General features: G+C 41.3%; 1 protein-coding gene across 3 annotated transcripts in view; it reads left to right on the top strand.

The window, feature by feature from the left end:
* Positions 1-493: 493 nt before the first annotated feature.
* Positions 494-16,918, top strand: part of LOC105204017 (filamin-A) — a 39,223-nt gene continuing 22,798 nt past the window's right edge. For 2 of the 3 annotated variants that reach the window (XR_005575122.1, XM_039451216.1), the window contains exons 1-14: positions 494-737; positions 4,545-4,924; positions 10,204-10,328; positions 10,701-10,831; positions 11,192-11,405; positions 11,486-11,603; positions 11,954-12,141; positions 12,350-12,505; positions 12,802-12,943; positions 13,015-13,220; positions 13,783-15,289; positions 15,368-15,503; positions 15,772-15,851; positions 15,927-16,094. Coding sequence is in view for 2 of the 3 variants with exons in the window: in XM_039451216.1 (XP_039307150.1) it covers positions 4,555-4,924; positions 10,204-10,328; positions 10,701-10,831; positions 11,192-11,405; positions 11,486-11,603; positions 11,954-12,141; positions 12,350-12,505; positions 12,802-12,943; positions 13,015-13,220; positions 13,783-15,289; positions 15,368-15,503; positions 15,772-15,851; positions 15,927-16,094 (3,541 nt within the window). In the remaining variant the exon portion in view is untranslated. The remainder of the gene's footprint in view (positions 738-4,544; positions 4,925-10,203; positions 10,329-10,700; positions 10,832-11,191; positions 11,406-11,485; positions 11,604-11,953; positions 12,142-12,349; positions 12,506-12,801; positions 12,944-13,014; positions 13,221-13,782; positions 15,290-15,367; positions 15,504-15,771; positions 15,852-15,926; positions 16,095-16,918) is intronic. The other variant, XM_011173007.3, reaches the window with a different exon arrangement.

Here is a 16,918-nt window from a genome sequence, read left to right on the forward strand (position 1 = left end):
CGCTTCTGCTGCCTAGAACTCAGGAAAGTATCGCGAAGAACTTGCGGTATCTAAATTACATGCAGGCACAGCAAGTGGAAAAGCACGTAGGCGTGCGAAAGAAACGTATTTACTCGGCAAGTGCAAAGAAGAAGTCCATTTTTATTTTAACAGACTGTTATACATTCATTTCCACGTCATTCACGAACAGCATCGAGGAAACAAGCGTGAAGTCGTACAAAATAAAATTTGGTCTACAGTCTCCGCGCTTTCGTGAAATTTGGAAAGACCTCGGACCTTTCTTCTCATCGATCGTTGGTTATCACAGCAAATTTCGTGATTTTTTTTTTTTAGATTTTTGAGTGAGAAATTGGCGTGAAAATATTAAATTTCCATCTTTTCCAACTCTACGAGCGTGTGACAAACGCGACGTCAGCGCCATGTTGTTCGCCGCTACGGTCCTGCTCCCATTACAATCGCGCGGACCCCACGGTCTCACAACGAGCGATTGTATCAGCGAACTGCCGGAGAACGAGAGAGGAAGGGGTCTCCATGTCGGTTCAGTGAGCTCACGCACGTCGAACACTCATCAACGCACGGCGCCGCGGCGGTACGTCCAAAAATGGCGTTCCTCGCGTAGCGTAGTTCGCCGTCGTCGCCGAAGTCCGTCACCGACGTTCGCCAACGTCGTCGTCGCGATCCACTCGCCTGGATCGATCTGGTGGAGCCGCGGGGCGCCAGCCCGAGGAAGAGCCAACGTAAATATATGAGTTCGCATACCGTGCGTTCCTACGTCCTGCGTGCGTGCGTGCGGTTACGTGGGCGAATGGATGCGTGTCTCTGTGTGCGTGCGTGTTTCCGTTGAGATACGCGCGACGACGAGTATCCTCCGGATGAGTGCGACGTCGTGGAGTTCTACGTCGCTCCGACGGAGCGAACGACCGGACTGTCGATCGGGGGGTCTCCGTTTATCGGAACGCTTCTGACAAGGTGCTTGAACGATAAGCTCGTCCCCGGAGTAATCGTTGAATGATAAAGACGTAGACGTTATCAGCAATATTGCGCCTTTAATCTTGACAACTCGGAAGAGCTTAGTCAAGAATGAAACGGGCAATAACGGGAATTCTTTTGGAATACAAGGCCCTCTCTTTCGAGTATTTTTTTCGAAACCAATCTGAAATCTACAGTAAACAGAGAAGGATTCATGTTTTTGAAGCCGTAATTTTATGAGATCGAGATTTTCCAAGATTTTTAATACGAGCTTCATATGATTCATGACATCAGCGTTACGTGAATCTAACAATTTATGAATCGAGTATATATAAATAATTGAGAATGGTACTAATTGTTTAACTGGATACAGATCTGAAAATAATCTTATTGGACCATCAAAATAATTGGGACGGATGTCCAAGCATGACGAGCAATGCTGCAAAAAATGTTGACATTCTAAGAATTCAGTTTAAGAGTCCAACATAATTATTGCGATGGCTTCACAAAATTATTTTCAGATCTGTATCCAATTAAATTTTTAGATACTTTAGCAAAATCTGACGATCAATTGCGATTTCAGAAATCTATAAGATTTAGAATAAGCTCAAGGATTTTACACGAGAAAAATCTGGAAATATCGACCTGTATGTACAAAAAAAATTATGTCTTTGCAATCGTAAAATTTTTCAGCTTTATGGAAAATCTATCGACTTGAGAATCTAATGAAATACTTAAGATATCTAAAATCCTAAAATGCTAAATGAAAGAGTTATAAATGTACAGTGATTTACATTGAAAATCTATTTCAACATGCCCGTATCGTTCTCTTTTCAATGAAGCAAGATTCTGATAAATGGAGTACCACTGTTACTTCACGGCAGCCTCTTCGACTTCGATCCGTCGATTGCGCAATCTCCGTTCAACGTGCGAAACTTCCGATAATGATCTCGCGTCGATCTAATGAACGGAACGGTCGCCTAGATCGATCCGCGCTAATTTTTCAGATCGGCGTTCTCTCGAGCGACACGAATGACGAACGAGATACGCGTGTGTGAGGGTGCGTGTGTGGTGAATAAAATTTGAGAGCGCGGTGAAAGTCGTTGCACACACCGGTGTGTATAATCGCTTAGTGAATTTGATTCACTAGTTGTCGTTCACGGATGCACGAGAGCGATCTTTGTTTGATTTCGCCTGACACGTCCTGATAAATGCCGAGATCTTTCCCGGCACTATACACGAACGCGTTTGAAAAAGCACAATATAGCGATTCTCTTAACAAATTCTTAATTCTCCCACGGTTATTCTTTATTACGTCTCAATTACGCTATACCCCTTTCAATCATGGTTATCGAGTCACGCGATCTCGAGTCGATTCGGATTCGCTGTACTTCGCGGACTATTATGTAATAGGTGCAAAAAACGTCGGGTGGTGTTAATTAACACTTGGACTTTTAGCAGCTTATTTGCGCCGTCAATTGCCCGGCCGCGAAATCGGCGCGAAAGAGCCGCCGTTAATCGTTCGCGAGTGCCTTTGCATGCGCTCTACCCACCGTAGATTTTTACGCACTTACGCAAGCGTCACCAGTCAGACGAGCTTACGAGACAACAATGATGTCACGCGGCGATGAAACAACTCGCCGCTGGCGTGCATGGATTACGCGTAAACAGAAAATTACGACGCACGTACAGGGTGTTGCAGAGACATTTAGGTACGCGCGACTGGTTGCATACGGCAGACTGCCAGGGGCAGTTGTCATTAATGAAATTTAATTATTTAATTTTTCGTTTGAGAATCGTTGGAGGAATAATTGTAGGAATTTTATGTTTAATTCAAGTAGATATAAAAAGATTGGTTTATTTGTCTGTAATTCATATGAATATAATATTATGTGCTTTAATAACTATGTATAAATTAAGTATTTTAGGTAGATATATTATGATGATTTCTCATGGATTATGTTCTTCAGGATCATTTTATATAGTAAATTTATTTTACAGACGGAGTGGGAGACGTTTGTTAATTTTTAACAAGGGAATAATAAGAAAAATACCTTCTGTAATAATTTGATGATTTTTATTGTGTGTGGCTAATTTTTCTTTTCCTTTTTCATTAAATTTGTTTAGAGAGTTAATAATTTTAATGACTATTTTACATGACAAATTTCATTACGCCTAATCAGTTGTGCGTCCTACATGTATCTGCAACACCCTGTACGTGAATTTTTTTTTACGTTCGCGAACGCATCGGGAGATCACGTCGAGGCAGTTTAACATTTTCAATAGCAAAATTCTCACGTGGCTTTAACGACGACTGTAAGCTGTAAGTTGAGACACCGGCTGACTCAAACGACGACGCCGGAAACACGGATTAGCCTCAGAAACGAAACCCGGCTCCTCGATAGCATCTGGACGCGAATCGCGTTGCGATTCTCTTGTGGCAAAAGTAAACTGCTGCAACTTAAACGTTAACGTTAATAAACTTTTTACCTATTATTTGATGTATGAGCATCGAAGCGTCGAGCGTGTCCATCGCAATTAGCGAGTTTCCCTTGGCGCGCGCTTCGCCGGTCTTTTTTTTTCTTTTTCTAGAATCTCCAGCATAAGTGGGCCGAAATGTGCATTGTTGAAAAACATTTTTATCATTTATCTCACGCATTTATTTCGTCTCGCGTGCCGTTTCGTCGTAATTGGCGGACTCCGGCGTCTCAACGCTTTCTTACGCCGTTTCTACGTTTGACTCGAATTAGCAGCGGCGAATAAAATTAAAAGCGGGAAGAAACCGCAGTAGAGGTTTACGCCGAGGACAGATACGCGGAAATACGTTACGCCGCGGTGTTCGCAGGTGTACGTACGCGAACGCCGGCACTTTCACCGCGCGAAATTCTCTTCTGCAATGCATCTTCCTCGTCGCGCGCGGCACAATGCACAACCGTGTCGCCGGGTTTTTCATCGCGAAATTAAATCGAGCTCTCCTCGCAATGGGGACGACCTTAAAGGTCGCATTCGTAGGCCGCATCATGCGAAGCACGCTCGAGCGTTTCGCACGAGCAATTAAACATTTCGTAATTTATTGCTCGTTACTTCGGTACTACGTACCACGATTTGTTCGCGCGCTTAATCGAAACGATTAATTATAGCCTGCAACGATAAAAATGCGAGATATATTCGTAAACATTTTATGCAATCGCGAACGTGTTTTCCCCCACCGCGACTTTGTCTCGACGCGAGATTAAAGCGCCAACATTATTTAATGTTAATGAATTTGGAATTTGATGAAGAATTTGCGGGTAAGATTAAGATAATCCGCTTGCAGACAGGTCTTACTTTTTTTTTTTACTTTGACTCACGAATTTCGGAACACCCGTATATGCGTATAAATAATTATAAAAACGTCTCCGCAAGTAACTTTCTTTCCCGAACGACCCGATTAAGTCTTTAATCGAAGAGGAAAGCACATTTACATGCAAGCCTAATATCAAAATTACCGAATTTTACCCTGCCTTTGTGACAGCAAGACGAGTTCGACAGGTATACATACATAATGTATAAGACCGGTCACGTGTGTGTGACAGGAACCCGAGAATGCAGTCGACCGAGCAGCTGCGGCCGGAGCAATTGGTGGGCCTGGTGGCCCGCTCGGCTGAGGGTACGGCCGCCAAGGGGATGCCGATTAAGGGCCACGAGGACCTCTGGGTGGAGATCCAGGCCAACACCTTTCGGAACTGGGTGAACGAGCACCTGAAGCACGCCAGCGACGTGGGTGGCGGCCCCGTGCTGGACCTCGCCGAGGACTTCCGAGACGGCACGCGTCTCTGCGCCCTGGTCGAGGTGCTGACGAAACGCCGCCTGCCTCGATGGAACCCGCGACCGGCGAACCAGCACCATCACCTGGAGAACGTGTCCACGGCGCTGCAGGCCATCGAAGCTGACGGCGTGAAGCTCGTCAATATAGGTAAGCAAGTCACGTGCGGTTGATTCCTGTCGGAAATAGAATCGTTAGAATACAAAGTGAACGCGGTGTCTCGGAACAAAGTCGAATAGTTTTACTATTAGCGACAGAATGTTTCAAATATTGAGAGTGTAAAGAGTACAAAACGCTTTTAACAAACTATGATTAAAATAAAATGATCAACGAATATAATTATTGAGAATTTAAATTTTCGATAGGTTTTACGATGGTACATGGAAAAAAATTAATCTCAAATCAACAATTCATATATAAGCAAGAATGTAAAATCTTGAAAGAATTTATAATTTTAAATAGGCAGTTTTCTAACATAAAATTTTGTTTCTTCATGTAAACAAATTATGTCTGTTTAAGATTATCAAATTCTTTCAAGAAGATTTTATATCCTTGCTTATGTATATATAAAACAATGAATTCTTGATGTAATACTAATTTTCTTTGTACACAAAAAAGATATCTCATATTAAGAAGAGCAATTATTCAATATTTAGTTTTTTTTTTAAATACATCAGTCTTAAAATATATTCATCATTTATTTGAAACAAGTACTATTTATTTAAAATAAAATCTTGTATATACACAAAAAATATATGCTTAAATTAAATAAATATTATTTTCAAATATTTCATTCACAATCAGTTTATATGTAGCTACAAATCTGTATCATAAATTATCAAATTTATTTAAAACATATTCTGAAGCCTATATAATGTAATAAATTTTAATAATATTAAGTTAAAACAAACATGCGATTTATTATTCTGATTTTTTTTTATAACTTTATAATATTCTTGAAAAAAATATAAAAAATTCTTTATATATAATAATAAATTTTTTTAATCTGTAATGCGTACATTTCAAAATTATCAAGAAAATGTTTGTTAAAAATAACCGTTACTTACTACAAAAAAAAAAAAAAAATTGAGCAATCGCTTTTTTTGCTAGTAGAATTGATGTTTTTCTGTGCCTAATAATTATATGAATACGTTGTTATTCCAATTCATTGTGTTTTATTTTTGCACTGGTTGTTGATTAAGCCGATTTAATCGAATCGATAAAAATATCCTGTGTTTTTGCTCGCGATGCACGATGCTCTATCGTCTTTCGTCACGGCGGGGTCCGCGACGTTCCCGAGATTGCGAAGAAATTGCCTCCGCCGCGTCGCTCGAACATTCGCATTTTTACGATCCGCAATGTAGACAAAATACCGTGTTTTATATGGATTGACGAGAATTGCAAGGGTACAACGCGAGGCGAAGGCCGTCTGTCCGTCCACGGTCGCGCGAAACCGTCAAGGCGTTGCACGCGCTCAACGTCCAATTACGCTCCGTAATTGGAAGGACGTTATGACTTGCGTCTTCAAGGCATCCTGAAATATCCGCCGTAATTCGCATTAAAACGCACAGGATTTAGGCATCCAGACCGTTTTACTGCTTTTTAATTATTACATATATGGACGTAAAATGCCCGCAAAAGAAAAACTGGGACAGCCGTACCTAAAGTCTTTTCTGTAACACACGTTTCTCATAGCAGCGTTACAGCTCGTTTACTCGACGATTATTTTATCATGCGGAAGAATTAGATAACACTGATTGGGTTTTTATCGATGAGGCGAGTTTCAGGAAAGAGAAGGAGAGATACATGTTTTTTGTTTCGCGTTAAACCGCATTAGTCAGAAATGACTAATGCGATTACCGCGTTGATATATTTAAATGGCCATGTTTTATATATGTATATATATATATAAATACGAATGATACGATTGTGCTTCCGTTTTCTATCCTTTCCGATCTACTTAATCTTTTTCGATATCGAAATGTTGTATCTCGTAATCCATACATTGATCGCCACGAGAGATACTTTTTTTCAGATTAAACGTTAATTAAGAGTGACACTTCTGAATGATATTTAAATAACCATATGAGTGACGCTTGTTCGATTGTGTGTCCCTCCTTTTTCTAATCCGCTTAATCTTTTTTTTTTTTTTTTTGATAATATCGACACGCTATTATACAACTCGTTCGCCAATAGGAGGTATATAATCAGCCACGTGGGTGAAACCCTTCACATGTTTATTAACTCTCGCACTCTCTTTCTTTCTTTCCCCCATTTCTCTCCGTGGCGTGTCGAGGTGCAGGAAAGAGGCGCGCGCGAACGCGTGAGAGAAGATGCGTTATTAATAATGATATGCAATCAAAGTACGAGGGAGCCGCCACGACGCATTCCACAGATAATGAGCAATCGCTGGAAATGCGTGAGTTCCTCCTCTCGCAACACGCGAGAGGAAAGGGGAACGCGCAGAATATATTTATCGTATCTCGACGATCCGTACGCGCTGATCACGTATGATCTTTTTCTTTCCCATGCGACTTTGGAAAAAAATAGTTTTAAAATATCGCTCGCTCCCCTGATTGCGCACGTACGGGCAAATTGCCGTGTGCGCGAACGTAATTTCGCGATGATCTCGCAATTTAATTCGACTCTCTTGAATTCTCTTTTCTACGATTTTTCTACACTGAAAGAAAAAAAAAGAGTTTGGCAATAATAACCAAGCTCTGCAATGAAATAATTCCAATAAAATGTTTGATTGGTATAACTAATTATTTATTAATATATTAAAATATTTGCTGTTCTAACTGAACATTTGAAATTACTTCACTAAGCCTCAGTAATTATCTTCTAGATCTGATTGTTATTACAAACTCTTTCAGTGTATTCTTCTCTCTTCATCCAGAAAAAAGTTACGTTTAAATTGATGAAGTCGTTTCTTTAATTTGTTTATTGTTTTTTTTTAGGTTGAAGTGAAAATACTTTCAAAGAAAATAAAAATTTATTTGATTTTAAGAAATGACGTGATTAGCCTTTTTAAAAGTATTATAAATAAATTACCCGTTCAAATTATGTATTTAATTTAGACAGATTTTTTAATTAAAAGAAAGTATTGAAACGTACGAAATATAATATAGTTGTTCTGGTTTTTTAAAATATATTTCTTTTATTTAAAAAAAAAGATTTGCGTTGCATAATCAAACTATTTCTTTATATCTAATTAAAGAAGCAACAAATTTCTTCAAATCAAAGGAGCTTTTCGTTAATCGCGAAGCAATGCACAAAATTGTTTTCACTCGAAGAAACTCTTCTGTGGTTGTTACTAATTGATCTTACTTTCTCAAGTCTTTTTCTCGGACTCGCCCGCGTTGCGAGGCACGCATCGGAATGAAACGTCCAAAGTCATTACGGATTAATTGCGCTTTTATTTCCGACAATAGAACGCCGCGGTCTTCCACCGTCGAGAGATCGCGGGGCTCGCGAAAACGCGAGCAGAAAGGATGATTTTCTTGCTCGGAAGTATCGGCGGCGATCCGGGCTATTACCTGCCACACGCCACGAGTAATGCGTTTTTCTCGGATCGCAGTGTAACAATAATAAAGCGCGCAGGCAGCCGGCCTGCCTATGAGTCAGCATACGGGAGACGTAATCGTTTCGAATATGCGGGTCATCGTTGAACAAGCCGTCTGTCTTTCAGCGACGCCCGGAGATCTGCATTTCTGCCGCGGTGCTTTTAATCTCGCGCATGACACCGCGTAACTAGACACCATCAGACACCGTCGCAGCGGAGGCTCAATTCTCGATCGATTCCCTGCGACAGCGCCTTTAAAAAAAGTAAAAAAAAAAAAAAATTTAAGGAAAAGTGGCTGCGATGAGAATTTTTCATTAAACTTCAATACGCCTTCGAAAATCTCAGTCGTCATTATAATGTGTCGCGACACGTGCAGCATGCCATTTCCAGATATCGCCGCGTTCGATTCTCATTTCGCGTCACATCCTGCAAATCGGAACTTCGAGGTCGTTGCCTTTCCCGCGTCGCGGCCGCCGGTGCCTACGAGGCCGCGAAAAACCGCGTCCGCGGCATCGTCACCGTCGTCGCTGCAGTAGGCAACACCGCTGTTACCGCGCGATTCAGTTTGCATGCTGTGCAGACGATACCGTCTCACGAGACCGGGATGAGAGAAACGCTTACATCTCGCGTTTAGAAGCGAGAGATGCACACCGAATCGGATTGACACGCAACGAACGCGAGCGCGCTCCTGATCTCGTCTTAATTATCACACTCGCGTTATCTGCTCCATCGTGTAACGTCAGAGCAGATTTATGGCGTAAAAGAAAACTTATTTAAAAAAAAATCTTTCTTTGTGAGAAGTAAAAACACAAACTACTAAAGTTATAAAGCAGGAGACTTCAGGCAGTGACTACAGACGAAAAAATGAAGTTACGCAGCATCACAAAATCGACAAAAAGTCCAAGCATGTTTTGGATATACAATACGAGCTAAAAGTTATCGAAATTTAAAAACTGAAAGCTTCTCAAGCTTTCTTTCTTTTCATATTAACAATAAAAAATTTTGCTCACAAATGCCCAAATTTTGATCCTGAAACTACCTGCAAAAAAAACGAGGAAAAATTTGTTTTATAATTGTTTTCGTAGCAAAAATATTATATTTTGTTGTACGTAATTTTAAATAAAAAAGTTTTAAACGAATTAGCGGATCTAAATGACGTTTGCATGAATATTTATTAGTATATGTAAACATTTTTGTTTAATTCATAATGCTATTTTCTCGTTAAATTTGCAAATAAGTACTGCAAAACGCGATTTTACATAAGAATCAAGAGTAAGCAAAAATTTAAATAATAAAACATAATACTGGAATATTCATGTAGATATAATTATCCTCCAGACCTCCTTACGGACGTCTGATTTCACAGAGCTACGAAATTAAAAATCCGCAATGATAAGAGAGTTTCTTTTAAAAATCGGTTTTTATTATAATAATCCATAAAAATCTTTCGTTCTTGAGATTTCTATTAAAATACATGTAGGTCTCACGTATGGCTGCGTATGCGCCTGATGCGTGTGCATCAATCAATGTAAATTACAATCAGAGAGAATGAAATCCTCGAACTTGTTCTCCAAAGCCATCGTAAATCTTTCTTCTGCAATTACGACTGCCGCGTGAACACGCACACGTGCCCTCTCCCTCTTTCTCCACGTCTCTCTCTCTCTCTCTCTCTTTTGCGGTTCCCCGAATTAAATCGTTTCTCCGTGCGTGGCAGGCCAGACCGTTCTTTCCAGATAGGCGAAGAAATTCAGGCCGACGATAAATCAAATTTAATTTTCTTCCACTTGACGGTTTACCGCTCCTGCATATTGTGAGCTCGGCTTAAATCCCGATTAAAGCCGATTTCCCCGCTCTCTTATTCCAGGTAACGTGGACATCGTGAACGGCAACCTGAAGCTGATCCTGGGCCTGATATGGTCGCTCATCGTACGGTACCAAATAGGCAAGTCCAAGTTCCCGCCGAGGAAGCTCATGCTCGCATGGCTCAAGGTCAGTACGCGATATAATTGCATCGAGCGTGACCTCGGCTCGCATCGCGCGGCCATAAACCAATTGCAGAAGCTATCACTTTACCTCGATCCTTTCCGACGGATTCACATATACATATATATCGCATTACGCGAGAACGTGTTTCCGTTACGAAAGAGTTCAGAGTCGCCGATTGCGTGCGTTATGCGTTTGCGTATTTGCGCATGATATTAATATGTACGCGCGTGTATACGTGCGTTATGATTTATACGCGCGCGTTTGACCCTCGGATACCTCGCGTATCGCGGTCGTCGCATTTAATTGCTCGCTAATGACCGTGAATGGACAATCTGTAAACGGCATCGTAATTTCTACGAGCGATTCTGTTTTCAGGCTGTCTTGCCGGAATGCAGAGTTAATAATTTTACGACCGACTGGAACTCCGGCGTGTATCTGAGCGCACTTTTGGATTACTGCAAGCCCGGCCTGTTTCCTCATTGGCGCCAGCTCGATCCAGATGACAGGTAAATTATAAACAGATTATAAAGATCTAAAAGAATGATAAATCGTGTCAACATATATTAGCGGTTAAAAGAATTATCTAATGTTGAAGACTAACAAGTTTGGAAAAATTAAATAAATTGTTGGAATATTTAAAGTTCAATTTTTATTTTTATTAGAAGAAAACCGAAATTGTTGCAGTATTTATAACTGAAAGAATAAGAAATTACTTAAACATAACTTATTTATATCAAAATGGTATGATACTATTTCTTTCAATTAATAATTTATGAGGGTGAAACTGTGACTGCCGTAAAAATATAGTTGTTACATTTTTATATTGTGTATTATTGTTTTAATTTTAATCTATGTCAATTTTGCAGCGTTTACAACTGTCGCAAGGCCATGGAGATATCGAAGCGTGAGTTCGACATCCCCTTGGTGCTGGAGCCGGATTACTTGGCGTCGCCTTACCTGGACGAGCTCTCGGGGATGACCTACTTGTCGTACTTTATGAAGGAAGGCTCGCCGGGCTTCCACGCAACGCTACGATGGGTCAATTCGCAATTATCACACACCTCAATACGGAACTTCACGGTGGGTGGAGACGAGGCGTCCCGGTAACAGTACCTCGGTACAATATCTCACAGTGATATTCAATTATCCTGCTTTCGCAGACGGACTGGAACGACGGTCGGGCACTGTGCGGAATCGTCAGAAATCTGGGCGGCCCGGCGCCACCCTATGAGAAACTCGACACCGATCCCTCCGCGTGGGAGCACAACTTGCAAATGGGTAAGAATCCCATAAGTTGATTTTCTCCAATGTCTCGATTACCATACATAAAAATAACGGTTATTTAATAAGAAGAAACATTTACTGGCATTTTATTAAATAAGAGTAAATATTTTATAAATTAATTTATTGTTTTCAAAAATTGTACATGCATATTGGCATAAAATTTTACATTTAATTATACCAGATTCTTTAGAATAAAAGTTTGCCGAAAGATTAACACTCTCTCTTTTAATTGTATAAAGTTAAATAGATTATACATTGTACATAATAAATTCTGAAGAAAGCGCAATAAATCCTTTGGCAAGATTTCACTCAAATGAATGAAACGATGCGTGTTCTTCGTTAAGGTATCGACGGTGGTAAGAAGCTGGGCGTGGAGCCAATCCTGAAAGCGAAGGACATGGCGGACCAGAATGTAGAGCATTTAGGCGTGATGGCATATGCTGCGTACTTTCAGTGGGTGAAGCCTCGCCCTCAAGCGAGTCAACAGATTGCCGTGCACGTCGACAGCACATCCGCTCGAGTGCAACAGCCGGTTGGTTAAGTCATTGTTTGTTAATTACACTTCGCGCCTCAGCTAGTCGGCGTTGACGAATTTTCGCCGCCGCGTCACAGAGTTTCTTCCTCCCGCCTTACCCGAGAAATCCCTGCTCGCTCAGTCGACGAAACACTCTCGAAGTTTTACCTCTCGAAACCGCAGTTAAGTATTTCGATGATAAACAAATTGTGTAATCCGATTGCAGGCACATTTCAAACTGGAGATGCTCACTAAAGACGTAAACGCGCGGGAGGTGCGCGGCGAAATCATCAGTCCCAGCGGACGTGTAGAATGCAGGCTCACGTGGAATGGCGTTCACGGCAAAGGCACCTTCGTTCCTACGGAAGTGGGAATGCACAAGGTTCGTTGATAGTGTAATTATAAAAAATTGTAAATTTCGTCAATCACACAATTTTAAGACACTTGATTTTCGTGTCCGTGTTCGTTTAAAACTTCAACTATTCAATCCATAAACTTTTTTATCTTTAGGTTTTAAAAAAAGTTCTCTCGGGAAAAATTACAAATAAATATGCAAAAATCAAACCTATTTTTTAAATATTTGTGCAAATATAAAATGCTATTTTCTTTTAAATATAAATGAAGGAATATTCAATGCTTCCTACGTTTTCTAAATTCGTTTCTCGTCTTGGTTTTCAGTTGATGGTGTATAATGATGGTGAGCTGGTGAATGGATGTCCCTATTACTTCAGGGTTTTACCGCCGCTAACGAAAATCAAATCCCCGGGCATGGATCCTTGCGCCATTGGATCTATCGTGGAGGTTCTAGTCAACAGTTACGGTACGTGTTTCTGGCGATAATGAAAGAATCTTTTGAAGAACAAAGTCAGAGTATTGGAATTTTGCATTTAGGAACTAGTCATGATGGTATCGACGTAACTGCGTGGTCTCCGACCGGAAGATCGCTGCCGTGTCCTGTTAAGGAAAAGGACGGTGTCCATACGGCGACCTTTCAACCCGACGAAACGGGAGAGTGGAGTATCGCGATAACGCACAAGGGAAATCACATACAAGGCGGTCCTTTTACGTGCTTCGTGTTCGATCCTAATGGAATCAAAGTAAGATCATAACTCATTTATTATTTCTGGCAGAATCAGTTTACATGTTGCCATCGTTATATTTATGATATGCCTCAGTCGATACAGATCATCGTTATACCTAAAAATATCTGTCGACTGGGGATATATTTTTAATATTGAAAAATGTTTGGAATTCGTAAAGTAGAATTAACTATGTGCGAAAATTTTACGTCGAAATTTTCTTAAACATGCCTCAAATATAACAAATAAATATTTGTATATTCCATATATATATTCCATATATATATATATATAATTACAATTTATACTTTTTATTTTATATCAATTACAATTAATTCCCGTTCTTAATAATTCCGAAATAATTTAACCCTTAACCATTCTCGCTAGAAGTGTCGAAATAAAGCCTAACTTTATGAATTTTTTTGTGGAAAAGTGAAAAAATACAGCAGTTAGATTTATTACATTATGAAAATTATACTTCTCTTTATTATTTGAACTTTAGAGAAGTAATTTAAGAAACTTTTAATGGTTAAAAGTTAATAATAATTTAATAAACTTTTACAAAATGATTTAACCATAGCTCTTGGACACTGATGGCGCCATGCCCGGACAACCTTTCTCTTTCATCGTTGACGCGCGGGGAACCGGCGGGCTCGGCGACGTCATCATCGATATCGTTCACGACAAGCAATCGGTGCCCTACAGGATAGAGGATTTCGGTCATATGCAGTACCGGGTGTCCTTCGTGCCTGGTGATGAGGGCAAGTATCGGGTGTACGTCTACTTCAATGGCTCGGACGTGCGTGGTTCGCCGTTTTCTATACGTGTGGGAACACAAAAAGGCTCCCGTAGATCAAAGGAGTCCACATCCAGTCTGGAACGATCCAAGGTGTCGTCCCTGGAGCGACGAATGAACGGACTGAACATGTCTGTGACAGAACGAAACAGCCCATCCCAAAAGATGTACACTTCGACCGCGTACAAGTCCATCAGCCCGACACAGCGCGGTTACTCGCCTATCCATCAGACCAGCCCAACGTACAAAATGTCCAACAACTATGTCACTGAAAATTCAACGACATATCACAGTACCAATTCGCTGAACCGCACTCGATCGCCGAATCATATCAGTCATAGCCCCGTGCAAAGGAACATACACAGCCCGTCGGTGCTGAAGGAGACAAAGGAGATTTACAGCAGTAACGCATACAATCATCGCTCGAGATCACCGAATCTGCAGAGTCCCAGTTTTATCAAAGAATCTAAGGATATTTATTCATCTAGTACACTCAACAGATCACGATCGCCAGACTTGAGTCCGACCACTCATGTCATCAAAGAATCTAGGGACATCTACAACTCGGGGTCTTTGAAGAGATCGCGTTCGCCAACCCGCAGTCCGATGACATATCGCAGTGCCACGCAGAGCCCCGTGAATCGCAGCTTCAGCCCGAGGACCAGCGACAAAGATACGTCCTTTAACCGGCGCGGATCCACAGATAACGGCATCGTCGATACCAGCAGTAACGTGCGGGTATCTTCGATGGTAGGTGGTACCTCGAGACGCGATTCCTGGGATGCGATTGCCAAGACGAAGTCATTGCTGTCGTACGGCAGTCTCGAATCTCTCGCAAATTTGACCAATTCGCCGACCGCGGAAAACCACGGCAGTACCTCGAACAATAATTTCTTGAACAATAATTACAAGAGCGCGCAGAACTACTCCGCCAAGAATATGTCGTCGCACTCCGCGACGACGAGCTACTCGTCCGTGCAGAAATCATCGAGTCCCGATTACGGCGCAGGTCCGAGGTACGATGGTCAGACGGCTACTCGCACACATGGTATCCTGAAGAACAAAAACAATAACTACTACGGCAAGATCGCAGATACGACGGACGGTACTGCGACTCACGACAAGTATCTAAACAACGGTAGTGCCGTTTACGTGTCCGCGTCTTCCGGCAAGAGCAACACGACCGCTATTGCCACCGGAAGCGCGCTGGAAACATTGCCGGTGCACCGGCCGACCACTTTCAGCGTCAACACTGGCGTGGATCCCAATAAGGTGTCCGTCACCGTTACCGGTAAATCCCGTTGCAACTTTCGACATTAACGCCACGTGCCGCGAATACATGATAAATCTGATTTCATGCCTTCCCCAGGTCCCAACGGCAAGACCGTGCCGATACAGAAATCGAAGCTGCGTGGTTTGACGTATACCATCACCGCCGAGGAGGTCGGCGAACACGTCATTCAAATTCTGGTGAACGGCCAGCACATCAAGGGATCGCCTTTCAGGTTTGTTAAAATTGATATTTTGCAAAAAAGATATTTTGAAGAGCGAAATCTAGGTGTTGTTTTTTACTTTATATTTTTTGATTTTTTGTTATCTATTATGGCCATGAGAAGCGACTGTAACTTTCATATCTTAAGTCTAAAAAACTTGGAAACTGGAATTAACTCGGACGTTTCTTATGCTTTATTAAATGTTCGTTGGGATTGAAAAATAGATATAGACAAATTTGAACTGAATTGTCTATAAGCAAATTGATCGTGTTAATTTTAGATCGCAGGCGTATAACGCCCGAGCTATACAGGTTGGAAAGATCCCGAATGGAGTGGTGAACCAGCCGGTAGAATTTGAAAGTACGTATCTGAGCTGTAGGATCGAGAAACGGTAAGCGCGTCTCCGATAATAAAAGACATTTTTGTTCTCGTCAGTTGATGGATCGAGAGCCGGCTCGGGGAACTTGGAGATCCTCGTAAACGGGGGGCATGTCACGAGTTTTGTGAGAGCGCTAGGTAGTCAACGTTTCTTGGCATCGTTTGTCCCGCACGAAGCGGTTGCGCATCTGGTTGAAATGACGTTCAACGGGGAAGTCATACCTGGTAAGTTGCTCTATGACCGAGTCTCTTAACATTTATCAAAGTCTCAATCAAAAAGCTTAAATTTATTTGATGAGATGTATTAAGACACAAATTTGTCAGATGACTTCACTTATCAAGACATTTAATTATTTCCTTGCACACTGAGCTTCCGAAACTCAAATGCTGTTAAATTGTTAAAGCAAACGTTTTTTTTGAGAGACTTTGGAAAAATTATTTTATAATCATTTGGATTAGATGTGACATGATCCCAGATTTCGAGCACTAATATGTCTAGCATTAATGTAACTCTTTTTAACCGCTAGAGTTCAAACATTTGTCCCATTTTTATTCGCGTAATGTTCCACGCTGTCTCGTGTTCGGTATTTCGCGATCGCTACCTTTGCTACAAATATCTTAATTTTCACGGTGCGGTTGTAAGCGCGCCTTTCTTTTGTCAAATTCCGACGCAGCGGCCTCCGCGCGTCTTCGCTAGAATAAATTCCTACTGCGTACGCACGAACGCACGAACGCACGAACGCACGTGTGCATGCGTGTGCACGTGCACGGGCACACATGTCTCCTGGAATGCACGATAGTCTTTGCCGTCGCCATTAAGGAAGCTGGAATGCATACTCACGATGCAATGTTGTTTAAAAGTACGCGTCGCGCAAACGATGATTTAAACCTCGGAACGGTTCATCATAGGTCGATATACATACATAAAAATTAGAATCGATACACAATCAAGGTAATTAAATCGTAATATTTCGTAAATTCAGATCGTGAAAATTTTTTTACGTGTGAGACAAAAGATATTTCGAATTTTGAGAATTTAATATCTCGTT

This window comes from Solenopsis invicta, chromosome 6 (genome assembly GCF_016802725.1).
Source record: "Solenopsis invicta isolate M01_SB chromosome 6, UNIL_Sinv_3.0, whole genome shotgun sequence".
Taxonomy (NCBI): domain Eukaryota; kingdom Metazoa; phylum Arthropoda; class Insecta; order Hymenoptera; family Formicidae; genus Solenopsis; species Solenopsis invicta.